This window comes from Parasteatoda tepidariorum, chromosome 5 (assembly GCF_043381705.1).
Source record: "Parasteatoda tepidariorum isolate YZ-2023 chromosome 5, CAS_Ptep_4.0, whole genome shotgun sequence".
NCBI lineage: Eukaryota > Metazoa > Arthropoda > Arachnida > Araneae > Theridiidae > Parasteatoda > Parasteatoda tepidariorum.
Window position 1 is genome coordinate 27,693,282 of NC_092208.1, and position 20,758 is coordinate 27,714,039.

The following is a 20,758-nucleotide window of genomic DNA, read 5'->3' on the forward strand; positions in this document are numbered from 1 at the left end:
GTTTACAGCAAAAGTAATACAGATTAGCCTAAAGCTATCTAATTAGCTTTTATTTTCTGAGCATTTGAAATATAGTATTTATAACATCGAGTCGAAAATTAGAATTTGAAGAATGTTTTGAGAAATAGTCTCATGCAAATAAGAATTGATTGCAATATAAACAATGAAAGAAAATTCACAATTTCTATTTTTTTGTAATTAGGCATTAAAATATAGATATGTTGTAATCTAGATATTTATGCAGTTGCCATTTTAAATTTGCAAATTTCATGACAAAAATTATGATTGATATAAATGTAAACCTGTGTAACAAGTTCAATATTTTGGGTCAACTGTGCTATTGGTTAAAATAACTTTGATGTTTATCGAAAATCAAAATTTCGCAACACAGAAATGTACCCATAACATTTCGACAAACCAGTCGGATTTTGGTTGAGTACAATAGAGTCCTTCTAGTCATAATGCTTTGTTGGAGTTAACCAGATTTAACGCAACGTACGTAAGCCACAGATTTTAGAAATTACAATCACATATTGTATATTTTTCTTCAGGTAAATGTAAAAACTTTGACGTCAACGCTTTTAAATATTTATTTTGCTAATAATGCATTCAAATACACATTTTAAGATGATCATTTATATTCTGTTGATACTTAGAATTATTTTGAACAATTTTGAATTAGTAATTTACGAGATTCAGGAAAAAAATGAGCTCCAAAAGTAAAAATAAATTGTTACATATTCTTCCTTAACTATTTAAAGGAAAGAAAATAAATCCCTTAATTCAAATGAGAAACATGATTGTTTTTAGAGACATATTATCAGTCACGATTTAACTATAATGTTTACAATAATATTTCTTGTAGGTATTTTTTTATTAAAATAAATTATTTTATAAGATATAGAGAAACTGATATAGATTGTTTTCTGAATGTATTTTTAATTCCTTGATAATGAAAGAAAAGCAATTATTTTTTGCTTACTTAAAATAATTTTTTATTAAAAAATTTTATTATATATTAGTATAGTAGGAATGTTTCATTTAAGACTGTATTAATGGAACAAGAATTAATTTACACAATCATATGCTTTCACAGACGTGAAAACTTGAGTTTTTAAACAGTAACTGTTTTTTAATTGTTATTTTAATAAAAAATATTATGCGAATAAAAATGTAAGTTATTTTTATGCTTTGGAAGGCTTTATTGTTATTTATTCGTGTATTTTTTAAAATATAAAGAAATAGTTTCCAACTGTTATATGTTCGTTTTACTAGTTAAACTAATTCTGATTTACGATATTTAGTTTTTAGTTTAGTCAAAATCCAGTAATTCAAATATATTAAAATATGTTTTTTAAAAAAAAATAGAAAACAAAAACGTGTATGAATCTTCTTTTTCAAAATGAGAATCTTTTCAATAAAAGTGAATCAAGTACGTTTGAACTTGTTTCAAAACTCGAATCCTAGAAATGGTGCTTGATAATTCAAGATTTGAAAGCTTAATGAAATAATTCTGAATTAGCATATTTAGTTTCAATGCTGGCCCGAAATTCATGTATTTACCCTATACTAAATCATACATTTCAAATAAAAAAAAATAAAAAAAGAATACATGCTTTTAAAAATAAATTTTTTTTATGAAAAAGAAATAATTCTTTTAAAAATTATTTCCTAGAAATGATGTTTGATAATTTTACATTTGATTGTTCGCTAGCTAAGCTAATTCAGATTTGATATACTAAGCGTTATAACTATCCGAAAATTTGTTTTTGTCATTTAAATTAAGGTATATTTTACAAGTAACACATACACACAAAAAATGACCAGCTTTTTAAACTGCACATTTTTATCGGGAAAGTGAATCAAGTACATTTGAACTTGTTTCAAAAATCAAATCCTAGAAATGGTGCTTGATAATTCAAGATTTGAAAGCTTACTGAAATAATTCTGAATTAGCATATTTAGTATCAATGTTAATCAGAAATTCATGTCTTTACCATGTACTAAATCATATATTTCAAATATCGAATAAAAAAATACATGCTTTTAAAAATAAAAAATTTTTATGGAAGAGAAAGAATTATTTTAAAAATTATTTCCTAGAAATGATGCTCGATTATTTAACATTTGATTGCTCGCTAGCTAAACTAATTCAGATTTGACATACTTAGTGTTATAACTATCCGAAAATTTGTTTTTGTCATTTAAATTGCAGTATATTTTCCAAGTAAAACATACACATAAAAAATGACCAGCTTTTTAAACTGCACATTTTTATCGGGAAAGTGAATTAAGTACTTTTGAACTTGTCTTAAAACTTTCTTCTTAAAAATGGCGCTCGATAATTCCACTTTTAAAGCCTTACTGGTTAAACTAATTCTATTCCTGTCTTTCATTCAATGTCAAAGGAATTTGATCGTTTCAAATTTCTAAAACCCTTGACCTATTCCGTAATTTGACATGTGGAACCCCGATGTTTTAATAATCGATAGCAAATTACGATGTCATTGCTATCTGTCATGATTGTTGTGATGTCGAAATTAAGTGAGCTTCTTACGGCAAAATTTCTCAGTGGGAATCGAACTGTAATTCTATTTTTATCTTCAATTTGATTTATTTTTATTTTTTAAACTGTTCTGGGAGTTTTTTTTTCTTCCTTTAATCTTTCAGAGAAAAACAATTTCTTTTCTAATAGAATGAGTATTTTCAGTCATATATTTGCTTTTGAATCCTTGATTTAATCAGCTTTGAAAGGAAAAGAAAAGCTTTAAAAACAAAGACGACATTTTGCAGAAGATTTAATGGTTTGAAAGTATTATTTAAATAAAATGAGTTGTCTTTGTGCTGCGTATAAATAAGGTAAAAACAAACATAATTCATCGCAAATGTTTTTCTTAATGTTAGTTTCATGTTAGTATTTTATTTGTGCCTTTCAAGTCTTTGTTTTTACTTTGTTTCCAAATAAAATGTCAGAAATTTCGGAGTATTAAACCAAAATATGTTTTAAGTTTACTGTAACTTGAAGTATGTTTTAATTTGAGTTAGATTATCGTACTGCTGAAGTACTTAATTTAAAACTTATACCTGGTAGGACGTTCAGAGGTCATTTTATGATCCCACATGCATTCTGCAAGTTCAGACTCCTGGTAAAATATTTCTACATCGATTTTTTTTTATAGTGTAGTGAGTTTTCCATCCTTATCTGCCTTGTGTGAATAATTAGAAATAATTCTCAGCATTTTTTTCTTCCCCAAAAGATATTTAATCAGTTTCCAGGGCCATAGAATAAAGTCATGTGTCTTCCCCTTTGTTCTAAAACCGCATTTCTCATTGATAAGTACAGAGCACTAATTTTTATTGCCAGTATAAATGATTTCTACTTGTTTATAATGTTCCGGAAAGCTTTGCCGCAATAAATACAATAAATGCTTGCTCTCTAGAAAAAATTCACCTAGTATAGTAACTGATGGCGTTAATTAACAGTGTATAAAATTAAAGACACTGCTAATATGCTTAAAATGGTTTTGTCTGCAATCTCCAAAATTGAAATAAAAAGCTACTTCAAAGAAAATTTTGCCCAAGGAATCAAGAACTATTGAAACAAGCAATTTGCGCGCATTTTATTTATGTATTTTATTTATTTTTTTGCAGGGAAAATATAATTTCTATGCGTAGTAATGTATACAATTTTGTCTCCAAGAAATTAAAATATAAACAAGCATTAATTCATACATTCATATTTGCAGTTCCACAATCATATTGAGCATAATATAATGAATTGCATACTAGTTATCAGATAAATAAATGTTCATATGTTTTGTTAAATTTTATAGCAAAAACAATGGTAAAAATTCTCAAATTTTTAAACATTAAATATTTATTGTCTAAGACTCAAATGTCTTATATTTTAAATGGAAACAATAAGGCTTTATAACCGAGCATGAATGAATTTAGTAGTGCATTTCATGACCCCCGCGTGTCTTAACTTTCACTCAGGAGACTCGTCTTTTTTCTGGTTAATTATGGTTGCCACAAATTTAAACCTTACTGATGGTCCAAAAGTGTAGGCACATTTTTAATATTTTCGGATTAATTTATGATTAATAATTCGCTAATCAAAGGGATCTTAGAGATAAAAAGAAGATTTGAATGCAAACTAAGCTGCCATTCTTTAGTAGTTGAATTGGTTCTTATATGTAAGCAAAATTAGCTGTGATTTCTTGCAAATGAACGTATGGAATATTTTTCTTCACTCTCTTGAACTCTAAGGAAAATATAATGAGAAAAATTGAACTTTTTTAATATGTACTGTAATGCGGATGTAAATTATTGACACAGGGAAAAGACGACTAAAAAAAGTATGCAATAAGTTTTTTCAATAATAAGAAGAAAAAAAAATGGAAATATAGCAATTGTATTTTTGGTTGTGGAAAACATTTGCGCTGAGTAAGCAGAATTGGTGATGGTTGATTAGGACAATCATGACCTATTTGAGACTGCAGTGTCAAAGAAGATTATGATTTTGTGTTTAGTTTATTTTATCGAAATGCAAAGTGATAGAAAGTAATATAAAATAGTGATTCTGATAATTTCAATTATGACCGATGGTACTGTGAATTAATTACAAGAGGACCCACAATACTCCTTAAGCAATTATTTTTTGAAACGAGTTATTATTGCTTGGGATGCTTTTGTTTGGGTTGCATTATTATTGTTATTGGGACACTTTTTAATTTGGAGTTTAGTTTAGCTATACTTCCATGACAATGATTATTTTTACAGGCGTATTTTAATTAATTTTAAGAAAGCCTAGAAAACTCTTAATTCTTATTTAAGATATTTTGCTTAAAACTCACTGATATTTAAATGCGACTACGCATCAATGCACAAAATTGCAGCACAAACTAAGATATAAATAGTTTAACTCACAAAAGGATCCACCTTAATTGCAAACTAGGAACAAACGTATAAAAAATTTAAAATTTTGAAAATAAAAATTTATAATGAGAGAAAAATTAAACTGAAAAAATATTAAAAAAATAAAAAATTGCCCTCCTCAAGCTATTATCTTCCACTTGGGAAAAAAAAAATCAATGGGTCATTCGCAATTTTTGGGTATTCTTGTAAGCCCAAACAGCCTATTGAAGAAGAAGAAGTGCGACATTTTTAAACTGAATGCTAATGAAGAAAAATAATTATCTTATCATATAAATGTTATAATATTCATCAATATAGGAAAAAAAATATAAATATTGTGTAATGTTTATATATTATACAAATCATTTTGAATTTTTTTCATGGCAACTATTCTTAATATTTAGGTATAATAAGAAAAAAATTCTAATTGATTTTTTGAAATCATTACTTTCGTTATCAATTAATAATTATTTAATCATTTATTAATTGTCTTCGTGGGAAATATTTCGCGGATTTGCTAAAAATGAAGTGAGTAATCGTCTCAGGCATTTATCAAAATTGATAGTATGTCAGTTAAACGTGATCATTAATTTATTAATTATGGGTATTATAAAAGCTCTCACCTCTCACCTTCTCAAGCATATTTCAGTAGGGAGTAGAAATAAATTTAATGACTCAAATTACATGCTCATTCGAAACTGTTGGAAGATAATTTTCCACTTTAAAGAAAATTATAGGCTTTAATTGCGTAACCTCATTATTTTGTAAGTGTCTAGGAAATTAAGAAAAAAGTAGCTATCTTAATGATCATAATGTTAATAAAAGTTTATTTTTTTAATAAAAATGTCAGTAATATATATATATATATATATATATNGTTCTTGTTTTTAATAAACAATTTTTTAAAAATGTTTCTTGAGAAACAGCCAGTAAATTGGGAAATTGTATGACAATAACTATATATGTGTGTGTGTGTGTGTGTGTGTGTGTGTATACACATATATATAGATAGATAGATATCCACTCGTTATTTCTTTTTATAAAATAAATCGTCAGCAGCAAAAATATGATTGTAAAAGACAGTAATTTTCCAGAGAAATTTATTATATGGCTTAGAGTTCTGTATAGCATAGTAAATAAAAACATGCGTTAGACTAATGAGTAACATTCACATTTATGTCTTTGGCATATACGGATAAATTAATTCAAGTAAAATTACCCCCCCCCCTCTGGTAAAAAAGAAAGAAACACATAATTCTGATTGAGCCGAAATATACAAGAGTAAAACCATTAATTTGGTATTCTTCTGTTCATATGGTAACGGTTTACCAGAAATTCTGGTTTCCAACACTAGAACAACCGGATTTCTTACTTCCCAAAACCGCCATTTGGGGTCGGTGTGAAATTGAAGTAGATGTTACTCCAAAGTAAATGATTTTCATATTGACGAGTATCGTTAAAAGTACGATACATAAAAGGTTTCGGAGATTAATATATTTTTTTATTGTTTATTGACTTACTGACAATATCTCAATACACAATGATATTGTATAATATAGTACTCTTTGTCGGTATCACACAAAAATGAGAGGAAAAAGATACGAATATAAGCAATACGCATTAGCCCACGCGTGTTTTAAAACTTGGAAATTCTGTAATCAGTTAGACATTAACAAGCTTGTAGAGTATATCAGCATGGCAAAAAAGCAGCAAGAAAACATCTACCTGGTTTCTAGTTCTGGCTCTTTCATATTTATCAAAAATTTTGCTACGTCCCTTGCAAAGTTAAAATGTATGTATCTTTTATTTTAGAGACTGAATTTTCTTAAGTAGGTGCTATATGATGTGCAAAACAATGTTTCGAAAATTCTTCAATAAGCACAAGAATGAACTCACAAATACGTAATTAATAGTAACAAAAGATTCCTTTAAAACTGCCCAAACTTTTCGGACAGCAATGTAATAAACGTTGCAAAAGAAGTCCATTCTACCTGCAAGTTTCACATCATGTAAAATAATTAAAATAACGTTTGTGTGAAATTGTTATCGCTGATGTGCTAACATTTGGTCCTGTTGTATTTAAAGTAATTTAAGTAATTTGGTTTCACTTTCAGAATTACGGTTTTCTTAACCAGGAAGGTCCTTACTAAGCAGTGCAGTAATTTTACTGGATTTTTTTTTCTCCATGCATGATTAAATAAGTCATATACCCTAATGAAAACTATTTAAATGATGCTCAGCTGCGTGAATAAGACGAGTAATGATCTGAATTTTAATTAATTCAACTCGTAATAAAATAATAATTAGATGTTTTTTAATTTATTTTGAAATGCAATGTTATATAATTATGCAATATATAGTACAATACTACTTACAATTCATATCAACCGTGACAGTGGCTGAAGTTGGCACGGAGACGTTGTTATTGGAAGCCTGACAAGATAAGACTGCCATTAAATCATGTCTTTGTAGAGAAGATATCAACAATTCATTTCTTACAACGCTATCTGTCATTATATCATAACTATCATCCAGAAGAACAGATTCTCTCCACCATGTAACCGAAGGAACTGGCTGACCTGTAAGGTAAATGTTATTTATTAATTTGGAAGTGGTACACAATGAAACAAAATGGCTGACCTTCAAAACAAAATGAAACTTTATACATGAATATAACAATGCAATCAAAGCACTTTCTGAATATTTTTTTTTAAATATATTTTTTTCTTATCTCTAAAAGAACGTTGGAGTAAGCAATTTAAACAGTACACTTGAAGCTTAAATTTGAAAATGGTGAAATAGAGGAAAACAAAAACTTTTTGAACACTTTAAAAAATTTAGGCTCAGATAACGGTAAAATTTTCGGGCATTCAGGGTAAAGGTACATTTTACCATAAAATCAATTTTAACCGTAAACTGTTTGGGAACTAAAAATCTGACGGATGCTGCACCTGTATTATTATTATTGTGTTATTATGACGTTTTTCTTATACCGTGATTTGATCCGAAATTCTTCTGAGTGATTGGCAGGCATCCATATGGGGGGGGGGGGCGTTAGCAAAGCAACAAAACGTAGCGAAGCAATTAAGCGCAATTAAAATGGTGTTTTAGCATAACAACGTACACAACACATTCTTCAATTTAATCTCTCGCAGAGAAAAAAAAAAGCAAAATTACAGTACTGCATTGCAGTGGCATTTCTTGTAAAAAAATTAACAACTCAATTCTGATATTAGAAACCAAAATATATAATATTAAAACCATTCATTTGGTAATTTTCCCTTTCATATCGTAATGGTAGTAAATTCTAGTTTTTAAAATTATAGTTCTTATTAAGATCACAATTACTAAAAACTACAAACTAAAAAAATTTTAACCGAATAATGGATTTAAGTCATGCTTACAGGTTGAGGAATTTTTACTTTATTTATCACATTTTATGACAGATTAAAAAACTATATTTTATAGTTTATTTTAATAAAATCATTACCAAAGTGCATTGGTAAAAATCTATTGATATTTTTAGTGCTCCCATAGTTCCAGAAACACGGTGAATTTTACCAAGACCATACCTCTTTTCTCAGAGCAATTTAGTTGTAAATTGAAATAAATTTTAAATTGTTAACATATACATGAGTCATTTCAATAAGAGTTATGCTTCTTTTTTTTATTCATATTAGTTTCAATTTATGCATTTAGTACAATGTTCTTCAAAAGTACGTGCTGTAAAATTATGATTTAATATATATATATATATATATATTTCNATGTAAATGTTTCAAACCCCTACTGTGGTTTATCGCAGTATTTACCTCATAAATTTTCTAAAATGGTTACAGATTTTAGTTCTCAAAGAAAAATGCTTATAATAATTATTGCATTATAATAAGATTTTATTCATCAAAATTTAAATCCAAACTGAATTTAATTTATTCTTTGAAAGGAAAAAAAACTGTCCTAAGTTTAAACAAGTATTAAAATTTCCATCTTTCATCAATATATTTATTTTCATTTTGATAATTCAACTGCCAAATATCAAAATAAATCAAATTCATGTTTCATTTCTTAAACTGAAATATAAGCGAAAAAAATCCCAATATGTTCTCATTACTTTATTAAAACTTTATTTTTCAATATTGTGTATATTATATTACAAAAAAGCTTTTACCAAATCTGTAAGTTACTATTTCGTAAGTTCTCTATATCTAACACATTGTTTTACTATCTTTTCCTTTATTCACTTTTATTAATTTATTTATTTTCAAATAATGCTATGTTTATGACTGTACTACTGCCAATTGTAAGATGGCTCGATTTTTGAAAAATAAATAATTCCGTGTGTTAATAAATAATAATTCCGCATTTCATTAAAATGTTATAAAAGCTGAAGTTTTGTAATGTATCAATGAATATACAGAATAAATACAATAAAATCCATAAAAATTAATTAAGCATTTATAAGTTTCAATTCATTGTTTATGTATGATATACGATAAAATTATCCAGGAATAAACTTTCAAAGAAAGAAAATTTCATCCTACAATTCATAACAGCAATTTCCGTTATTAAGTTGGGGAGAATATATTAGATAATAAGGCTTTTAACTGCGGCTAAAATAATCAATTATTGTGAAAGTTCGGCTGTCGAATTCATTAGCCAAAATAGTAGGTATGCAGATATGCCTTTGACATTTAATGTGTTTGGCATAAAGGCGAGATGAAAATTCCATTCTTTGACGTAATGGTTCGATTTCCAGGCATGGACAAACATGTTGAGGTGCTCAAAGCTGCCTAAATAGAGAATTTAAATTATCAGTCAGAGCATTTATTCCGATTTTATGGCACATTCTGATTGAAGAGAAGAAAAGAGCCATTCATTCACTTAAAATAAGCGAGTAATAATATTTAAGAGGAAAAATCATTTTTAGAGATTGGGGAGTGATTTTTAGGAATTTAGAGTACTCGACGGGTAAGCGTTTTTGCTGATTTATGCTGACAATATGCTAAAATATTTTCAAAACAAAAAAAAACAAAAAAAACTTATCCCCTAAAAGAAATTTATTTCTATTCCAAAATGTCTATTACTGAGACAGGAGAATAGTTTTGATCACTCAAACCTTGCACGGAGAAAAAAAATATGGTCGAGCATGGTAAAATTTACTGTGTTTTTTGCTCCATAGGAACATCAAAAGCTCATTCAATTTACCGAAGCACTTTGGTAATGATTTTGGTAAAAATAATAACAAAATATAGTTTTATAGTATGCTCTAAAAGTTTTCCTATGTTGTTAAAATTTGGTAATGTTTTCATTATACTTTTGAGTAGGGCATAAAAACGATTTTCTGTTATAATTTCCACTATAAAAACCATTCGCTTAAATTTAGTTTTAAGTTTTGTACTGTTTATTAAAAGTGGGATAATAACAACTACAAATTTGATAACCAGTACACCGTTATCATATGAACAGAAAAATGTCCAAATGAGTAGTTTAAATACCATAGTTTTTTGTTGTTATTATCGGAATTACGATTTTTTTTCAACCAGTAAAGTCACTTCCATACAATTCGGTAATCATGCCAGGATTTCTTTTTTGTATGACACTCTATAGTGTCTTAGGAATTTGAGACAATTTCGGTTGGAAAATTATGTTTTATCAGATGTCAAAAAATATTTTTAATTATTTTTTTAATAAAATCTTTTTTAATTAATAATGCTTAATTATTTTTTTAAAATTATTATTCAGAAAATCTTTAAGTTTTCGTATGACATAAAGTGCTTTCTTTGCTCTGGATACCTCATGTTTTTATTTTTGAAGTACTGATATTTTATTAAATTTTTTTTCCTTGAAGTTTTAATATTTTACAGGTATAATTCTTTTCGTAGAAAGTACATATAAGTTATTATGATAATACCATATAAATATTATGCAGATTTCGGCAGAACATAACAAAATTTTGCCTCAAAAATATAATAAAGTGTAATGTTGAACACATTTCATTTCAGGTTGCAACACAATATTATTATGTGCAATTTAACATACCTCCACTTGCTCCAATTTTTTACATTTTTGCAAAATAATGGATCCCTACTAAGCAATAATTTTTAGCTGTAGAGATTATTACAACTCTTATTATACATTTTTGTTCATAGTATAATTTTTTTTTGTTTTCTTTCATACTATTGATAATATTAGTATTTTAAAGTCTTAAATACAAAAAGGGGTTAAAGAAAACTAATATTTTTCAAACATTGGAATATATAAAAATTGATGTAAAGAGACATTGTTTATCCATATAATTGTCTGTTCTTTCCTTTTTTTTATGTTTTTTATCTAGCACATATTTTTAAAAAAAATGTACGTTCAGTCAAGGGAATTGGAAAATGCATATAAATAAGAAATATTTCAAGTGAACAAGTAAATAATATTAATAAATTTAATCAGCAAATAACTGCAGATTCTGGGTAAGTAAGTAATTAAATTAAAACGAAACTTTAGTCCTGGAAGTATTAGGAACATTTTCAACTAAGAAATGTTTTAAATATCCCAATTTATAATTATGTGACAATGGGTACAAATAGCGATATTTTAAAACGTAGAATTAAGTTCATTTATTTCTGAAAGTGACAGCAACGGTTGGTAAACCCTTCAGGTACTAATAACGAAACAGTTCAATTTCGACTTTAAAATTCTGGAATAGTGAAAAGAATGCGAAACCAAGAGTCTCGTTAAAGTATTGTGATTACTTCTCAAATTCCTTACATATCCAATTCCGTTGCTGCAAGGGACATTTTCTCGAAGAAAATGGGATAATATTTGGTAGCAATTAAAAATGATATTTTCAATTAAGTTTAAAGCGATACTGCAGGGTATTGATGGGATCTTTTCGGTGTTTATTTACTAAACTCCGAAGAAAGGTGAGATCAATACGATTGGTTAATTGAAAACTGTGTTTAAACATTTTGTAAATGATTAATATGGAAATAATTATGAAAATTTGAAATATAATTGAGGATACTTATAGAAATTGCATTCATTATTCACAGAATTTAACATTAATTATTAGTAATTATAGGAATAATGACTTGTAATCTGTTCAACAATTTAAAGTGATTACAAGAATAATGTCATTTTCACCTAATAATGTTAAAAAATTTTTATAGGTAATATCAAAATTAATTTAACATTGGATTTTAAGAATGTATCTTTTGTATATAAAATAAAATGAAGGAAAGTAAATCTAAGTATTTATTATAATTTAAATTATTCACCTTGTTTGTTTAAAGTTTGAAATGATTTATTTAGAAAGGGATTTAATGTTAAGACTCGAATAGAAAATGCTTAAAAGTCAACTTAATAAACGTATGAAGAATCGTAAAGGTGCGACAGGTCCTGGGTTTGATCCTCGGGTCGGGCAAGTCAGACTCAAACTTTTACCCCTTCACTGGGTCTATAAATGAGTACCTAGCATGCTTAGAAACTAAACACTGAGGGTTCCGCGCTCGGTAGACCACATAACTGGAACCGTTTCCTTTATTTGTTTTTCTTTTTTTGACAACTTCTTGGTTTTAAATTTGTTTTGTTCTCATCATTCACATCTGGCGAGCTTTGAGAATATGCGCCTAGTTCTGAACGCTCAAAGCATGTCGTGATTTTTCGTATTAAAGCAATTGAAATCTTAAACTTAGGGATGTTATTGGTACCTGAATAAATCATTTACATTACAAATTATGAAAAGGGGAAAAAGACGACATGTTTTGAGCCTTAAAAATTGGCTCCCATTCTATCAGTACTCATCATGTGTGAATAAAAAAAATAAGAAAAATTAAAAAAACTAATTTCAAAGATATTGAGAACGCGAAGTTGTCAGCAAATAAATAAATAAATAAATAAAAATAGAATGTAAAATAAAAGGAAAAAATAAAGCTAGAAAAACCACGGTAGCCGAGAGTAACCATGTTGCACAATTTCAAAAACTTAACTCCATTATGCTGCGGTTTAGTTTGAATAAAAATGTGCTTCAGTTTACCAATTAGGTTACGATAAATTTACCTAATTTTATGCTTCAAAATACCGATGGTATAACTCAACGCGAAGCCTGTTTTACTGAGATAGTATTGCTGTTATATAAAACCAAACATCTGCACGATCTTCGATTTTCCCAGTGAAGTATATCTGTTCTTAATGATATTCCTACATCTAAAATTATAGGTTTGTAGGTTTACTGTTCTGTATCCGCCAGTAAAATGTTTATGTAAATACAAAAAGGAATTTTTGAAAGAAATTTTTACCGAACATAAATTTGAGCTTTTGGCTTGTTTAACATCCCCATAAACAATTCCTGAATTTTCAGTTCTGTTTTCTGCTGCCTTCTTTCATCATATTTCGAATATTTATTATAAAATGCGAATTAAGTTTCGAATGCCTTTTGAGGAATAATCTAACCGAGAGTAAATCTAACAGAATAATCTCTCTAAGTAAGTTTATTTTATGAATCATCGTTTCATTAAACTTAGTGTCACATGTCATAGATTTTTTTTTTGAGAAATAATACGCGATAAATATATCGTCTTAATTGTACGCTTTCTATGTTTACCATCAAGTTCACAGTACGATTTAAAATATTAATTGATTTCAGAAATTAAATAGACTATATAAAGTAAGATAGATTAATTAATTATGAAATTACTGGATTATGCGAATTTTTTTATATTTATTTTGAAAACCAGAATTCCTGTGAAACCGTTACAATATAAACGGAAAAATAAGCAAATGAATGATTTAAATATTATGTATTTTAGCTTTTATCACCGAAATCGTGTTTTTTTAATTTTATCTTTTTAAATCATAAATGCCATTATTACTGTGTATGGCAATTTTACCAGAATTTTTTATCTATGAAATAAATACATACACCTTTAATATTTTTTGAAATATTTAAAAACAAATTTTGATTAATAATTATCTAAACTTGAGTTTTTTTTTTAAAAAAAAAGGGAAAAAATAGCTAGTTGTAATATAAACAGAATAAAAACCAATCACAATTCTTTATAACAAAAATGCCCAGTCTACCACAACAGAATACAATTTACCTAAATGGATAAACAGTATTAATTAATTTTGTACTAGGAGTCTCAAAAATGGCTGACAAGTTATGGAAATTAAGTATTTAAAATTCAAATGAAAATTTTATTAAAATTAAGTGGAATTAAAAGAAAACCGAATGTCATTAAAATTACGGTTTAATAGCATGATAAAATTAGTATCAAATATCACCAACAGATGGCGCTCCCCAAATCCATACAAAAAAAAATTATAGGGCTCTTCAAGTGCAATCATGTCTACAAATTAACTATCATTTTTATTCAAACGGAAATTTAGCATTAAAGTAAAAATTTCACCAGTAGAATTATCACAACACAAGTTTTAAAAAATAATATGCAAATTACAGGAAGCCTACAGATAACGACAGTACGTGACAATGACGAGAGCGTAAGAAAGGTGTTTCCAAGGAATAATTGCAAATAATTACAATTGTTCATAAGAGTTCAGTAAGTCACTCAGTTCCATAACTGGATAGTTATGACACGAAGGACACATGTGGGTGACTTCTTATGTGATAGAATTATATACCTCCTGGAATGTTGACATACACATATTCAAGAATTCGAGGAACTTGGAATTGCCCAAATTGTCGTCTCTAGGCTTTGGAAACGATTCCAAGATGTTGGAAATATCAGTAGACGTTACTGTATAGGTCACATCCCAAGTTACAATGCCGAATGGTAACCGGTATTTGACAGTGTCTACTAAATGAAACAGATGGAGCATAGCAACCAAGCTGTCAAGTCAGCTATCTGTTTTAAGGTAACTGTTTTAAGACAAGCCGTGTACAGACGTTTAGGAAACAATGGTTTGCTGCTCGTGGTCTTGTCAAATTTGTTTCGCTTATGGAAGCTCACTTCCGTCTGCGATTAGCCTGGAGTAGACCACATGCAATGTGTATATTATCAAGTGGTCTTGTGGGATGTTTTCCGACTAGCACAGGTTTAGCTGGCAATCTGATTCACGTCGAATTTTCATATGAAGTATCCGTTACCACCAAGAAAACATCATTGAATTACACCATTTCTGTTGTTCATGATTGATCGCTCGTGATGGAATTATAATCGGCTTCGAAACAAATCAGCGTGTTCAAGTTGAAAACATGACACTCTAAATTTATCTTGACATTATTCTGAAGCTACATATACGCTTATTTAAAGGTTCCATGGGCATAGAATTTGAGTTTATGGATGACAACACTCATCTTCACCGAGCAAGCATTGTAAGCGAATGCATTCAATTTTAGGATATCACCTGTATAGAATAGTCAGCATTCTCGCCGGAATGGAATTCGATAGAACTTGTGTGGTATATACTTGACCAACGAGTTGCAGCTCGTCAAACACCTTTTATGTGTGTACCGGAACTTCAGAGAGCATTTCTTGCTGAGTGGAGTAGTTGACCAAATTATATTTTGATATTCAGGATGCCTATAGACGTAGTAAGGACTGTATTCCATTGCATGGAAAACATACAATGTAATAGTCATCATACAAACTATGTAATATGAAGTTTTCGAAAGAATAATTCTTTACTACTCTTCCAGGGAGCAAAGCTCATTGCTTTTATGATTGGAATCACACATACACCATCTCTTCTGTACTCTATCTTTTATTTAAATTAAGGGTTTTAGGAATAAGTCACTTTTGTTTCGTTTCTGAAATTTTATTTGCCGGAGATGGCATTATCCTTAATTACTATCATGACACTATTCTTAATGGTACAATACTCTTTACGGACATGATTGAAAGACATTTAATTGAGTGAAAAAATGTCAGGAGTTAGCAGCTTCATGTGCTTGTTCTGAACTTCGAATTTTACTGAACCGAAAGAAAAATGAGCAAGTTTATAAAGCAGAACACCGGAAACCGCACACTTTTATTTTGCGACCTTTTTTCTTTAATTGGATTTATAAATTATCAATCATTTTTAGGACATCCTGTGTCTGTTTATTTGACAGTCCTCAGAAAGTGAGACTTGGTTATTTGAACAATATAAATTGATAAGTTATCTGTGTAAACATTTTATTTACTTACCGCCTTTTACTTCACACAAAAGAACCAATGGATCTCCTTCATTGTATGGACCTATTAGACTTTGCAAAACTTCTTTATTTCTATCTGTAATCATTGGTTTTCCAGGTGGTACTGTAAAATTTGTGCAAGTATTAGTGTTTCTTGGTCTAAAAATATAACTAACAATACATTACTTTAGCTTTTATACTCATATAATACTCTAGTTAACTAAATCTCTATGTAAAAAATATCCCAAATCATTTTTCGTGTTCTAAGCCGTTGCAATATCATTTGGAGTATTATGTTATCTGGATAAAACTATTTTAATTTACTTACCGTGTTTATCAAAATATAATATGGTTAAATTTTCTTTATTTTTAATTCATTAAACTTTTGTATATTAAGGATTATAAGGAAAAGCATCAAATAACTATCATTTATATAAAGTAAAATAACTTTAATATATTGGGTTATTTTCTGTTGACCGTTCTTAAGAAAATTCAACTTATTTTTTTTATATAAAAAAGCGTCTGTCACCACAAAATTTAAAAAAAAAAAGAAGAAAAATATTTATAATGAAAAGTTGGGTTTACCCGCTACTAACGAAAAACTACCATTTCTTGTAATAATTTTATTAATATTGCATGTTTACTTCCTGCTTGTATAATACGAGTATTATGCTGTATTAAAATTCGATATTTAATTATATTTTACTCTTTTGTAAACTGTTATTTCTTATTACGACATTTTTCTCTAGATTTATAAAAAAAATATCGTTATTACCACAAGGACTCTATACATTAATCTTATTTAACCCTTTGATGCCGGCGAGACATTGATGTCTCATATATATTTTTTCTGACTCTCTAATTACATCTAAAAATATATTTTTGTATTTTTTAATTATAAAAACCATTATAACAGTTACTAGAAATTATCTAATGTATTATCGAAATTATATTTCTACTGAAATTAAAAATAAATACATAAAAAAATAGTTTGAGTTTTTTTATGATTTATGTTTAACGATTTATCAGTAATTGATTTTATAAATAAAAGAAATTTCATTGATGAATAATTGATTCAATAAGATCTAAATAACAGCAAATAAGAGCAAATTTGAAATTGTTTTGAAATGAGCCGTGCTTAGAAGATTTTACCTTTAACCCAAAAGAAGACACTGGTGTATCATGTTGTATTTCTTAAACATAAATTATTAAAATGCTAAATATAATATTTTTTCACTTATATTGATGCAAATTAATACACAACAGTAAAAAATACATAAAAATATGTTTAATTAATTGTCAAAGGATTGAGAACAAAAATAAGAAATAGTTTGTTTACGCATACTATGTGACAACTACAAGGAGATAAAATAATGACAAAGTTAACTTACCCACTACTTTTAAATACACTGACATATATCTCGTTCTTGCTTTTTTGAAGTCTGCTCTACATTTATATTCGCCTTCATCTTCCATCATAGCTGGATCAAGTTTTAAATAGGCTGGTCGATCTGATATCGTTAGATGAGCTCTGGTATTTAAACTGTCTTTTGCTGCATGGCGTGCCTGATCTAAACTACCTTGCCTAGCATCCAGGCTATAAATTGGCGTTGTGGATTCATCTTTGTACCAAAGAACAAGGGCTATGGCATCTTCAGCATCTTCTTCTCCGGGTGGGGTTATGTTGCATGGAAGGTGTACTGGTGATCCTGCAACACCAAGAACTATCGTTGGCGCCTCGGGTGTTTCTAAAAGTAAAGAAAGTCAGATTAGTTGTTGTAAATTAAAAAAATTGTATTAAATTACTACTTGCTAGTAGCTTACGTTACTTGAATTTTCATTCTAAACTTATAGTAAAATAACCGGTAGCAGTATCTGATAAACCATAAACTTTACGATAAGGAATATTTTAACCTTTGCGATTTTGAAAACAATTATAGCTAGTATGGTTTTTAAACCATAAATACAAAACTATGTGTTTTTTTAGCCATTTACAACTAATATGGTTTCAAAATCTCAAAAAAGAAATTTAACTGGACATAGCAGCTAGGCACTTCGTTAGGCAATGGGCATTCGATAATGCAGAACCCTTGAAACTCTTCATGTTTTGAAGGGAATTGAGGAAATATTATGGTGTCAACGCAGGGACTCGAGCTTAAGTTCTGTCGTTAATGAGACTGACAGATTAGGCCTCTTGATTGTAATGTATACGCTGTCACCAGAAACTAATTATCTTCATTATAGCTTTAGTTGTTCCGATAAAATTCTGATTGTTTAACCGGATTTGGTGAAGGCAGCTCATAAACTCACAGTTAGTTTAATTACCATCTTACACTCTATAACAAAAAAATCGACGCACTAAGAAGGAGTCGTCAAATTGAAACGAAAATTGGTGGATAGGAAGACAATGTACAGAATAGTAAATGATTAAAATTTCAGAACAATTGAACATTTAATTGCAGAGTTACAGTAATAAGTTAAACCCGCCTCTAGCCTGGATACAAGCTGCTACATGGCGTGGCATAGAGACCGATAAAGCTCCCGGATGGTCTCTTGCGGTATTTCCTGCCAAATTCGATCAAATTGCTAAACGAGGTCACCAACATTCCGCCATCGCCTTCCCATCATGTCCCAGACATGCTCGATGGGAGAGAGATCTGGTGATCTGGCAGGCCAAGAAAGAGTTTGACAAGCTTGCAGACAGTTCATAAAAACACGTGCCGTATGTGGTCTGGCATTGTCCTGCTGAAAAACCAGCCCAGGGCGCTGCAAAAGGAACGGTAGCAAAACAGGTCTTAGGATGTCGTCGACGTACCGCTGTGCAGTAAGAGTACCTCTAATGACGACCAAAGGGGTCTGGCTGTCAGAGGAAATGGCACCCCAGACCATATTGCCTTGATGAGGGCCTGTGTGGCGTGCAATAGTGAAGGCAGTATCCCCCCTCTGCCCTGTGCGTCTCCAAACACGTCGTCGATGATCATCAGGACACAGTTGGAAGCGGGATTCGTCGCTAAGGACTATACGTCCCCTGTCGCCACATTCATGTATACGAAATTTCAAAGCAATCGGATGATTGCTTCTTGGTGCGTCGATTTTTTTGTTATATAGTGTATTTATGATTATTTGACTGTTTTATTTGAATATGTTAAAATTAAAATTTAAAAAATTATTATTTATTTATTTTTCCCAGAAATGTCTAACAGTTTAGGCATACTGTCATAAGTCATTATTGGAAAAAATAATTTAGCATGCCCCATTAATTTAATAGGGCGCTATACTGGCAAACCATTATAGTAACCAATTATGGGAAATTCTCTTTTACCTCCATAAGTAATTTAAAGTTAAAATACAAAAAAATATTGAGTTCAAATAAACCAGGAGTAAAATATGAAGTTTTAAAATGCGGACAAATTAATTTTAATATTAGGATTTATAATTTTAGGATCGCATATTTTTCTATTTCAAAAACATTTTTCTCAGAATTTCTAACTTCATGGTTTACTCTACGTTTACCAGAACTCACTTTCGTTTAAACAATAACATTGAAGGGGAAACAAAATTTGTCACACAAAGTTTCTCTCTCGTTATAGTGTCCTCTTCAGTATATTTACTGCTGTAGGAGAAAGGGTCAAAGCAAAGCGTATAGTTAATCATTATGTATTAATTCAGACCAAGAATTACCAGAGACCATATCGAAATATCTAGGTCATTTAATAAACAAATTAATTCAAACACTTTTCTTGAAAATCATAGAAACCATGATTAGTAAATTTTCAAAAAATATTATAATATATTTCACAAAAAGCAACTGTAAATACTGAATTCACTAAAAAAAAAATTAATAAATAAGAAACTATCATAAAGTTTTTAGTTATTCTATTTGGACTAAAATATAATTTAAAATACGAAATAAAGTAGGAATATAATTTTTATTTTTCATTTGCATCTAAAAAAAATTCTTATAACTTTTAAGAAAAAAGTAATGAAGCTTAGAAATAAAGTTAGTTATTTAAATAAATAAGACAACAAATACGAAATAATTAACTTCAAAAATGTTGTTGAAGATAAAAAAAAAAGTTATGCAACTTTATTTAAGATACATTAAGTGATCTGTTTAAATAAATAACAATCGAAAAATATGTTTTACGTAAGCCCTTGACTTACCTTTTGAGATTTGACAACGTTGAAAACAATTAAATTGAAAGTAAATGTAATGAGAAATTTAATTATTATCTCGAAGTATTTTCATCGGAATACATTAATTAAGTCATTATTAATCATTATAAATATGAAGCATTTTGAAAAGGTGAGTGTGAATTAAGTCTTGCGTAAAGATGATGCTAAAAAAATATATTGTGTTTTTACAAGTTCGCTTTAATCCTACATATTCTGGAAATTTAAGTGCGAGTTGTTCAGATATTAAAATATAATCCGCCTTAAAAGGCCATGTAAGGATATTTTTTTAAAAGTAAACAGCTTTCAACGAAAGTGTGGTTATTGAATATCTTATCAAAATTCAAAGTAAAGAGCTAAAAAAAAAATTAAATAAAGGAAAATGTCTGGTTAAACAGAAATTTAATTAAGGAGAAAATTACAATAGCATTTATCTTGTACTTGAATTGTATTAAATTTAATATATTCCGCTGTTATTAATTTTAAACTTTTTTCTTCATTAATGCAAGAATTAAAGTAATTGCGATTATTATAATACAATTT

At 28.7% G+C, this 20,758-nt stretch overlaps 1 protein-coding gene across 1 annotated transcript in view; it reads right to left on the reverse strand.

Annotated features, from left to right (window-relative positions):
- Positions 1 to 20,758, reverse strand: part of LOC107447219 (synaptogenesis protein syg-2) — a 290,007-nt gene that overhangs the window by 51,740 nt on the left and 217,509 nt on the right. Inside the window, exons 2-4 of the mRNA XM_043045385.2 lie at positions 17,434 to 17,790; positions 16,056 to 16,166; positions 7,293 to 7,496 (exon numbers count right to left, since the gene is read on the reverse strand). Coding sequence (XP_042901319.1) covers positions 7,293 to 7,496; positions 16,056 to 16,166; positions 17,434 to 17,790 — 672 coding nt within the window. The remainder of the gene's footprint in view (positions 1 to 7,292; positions 7,497 to 16,055; positions 16,167 to 17,433; positions 17,791 to 20,758) is intronic.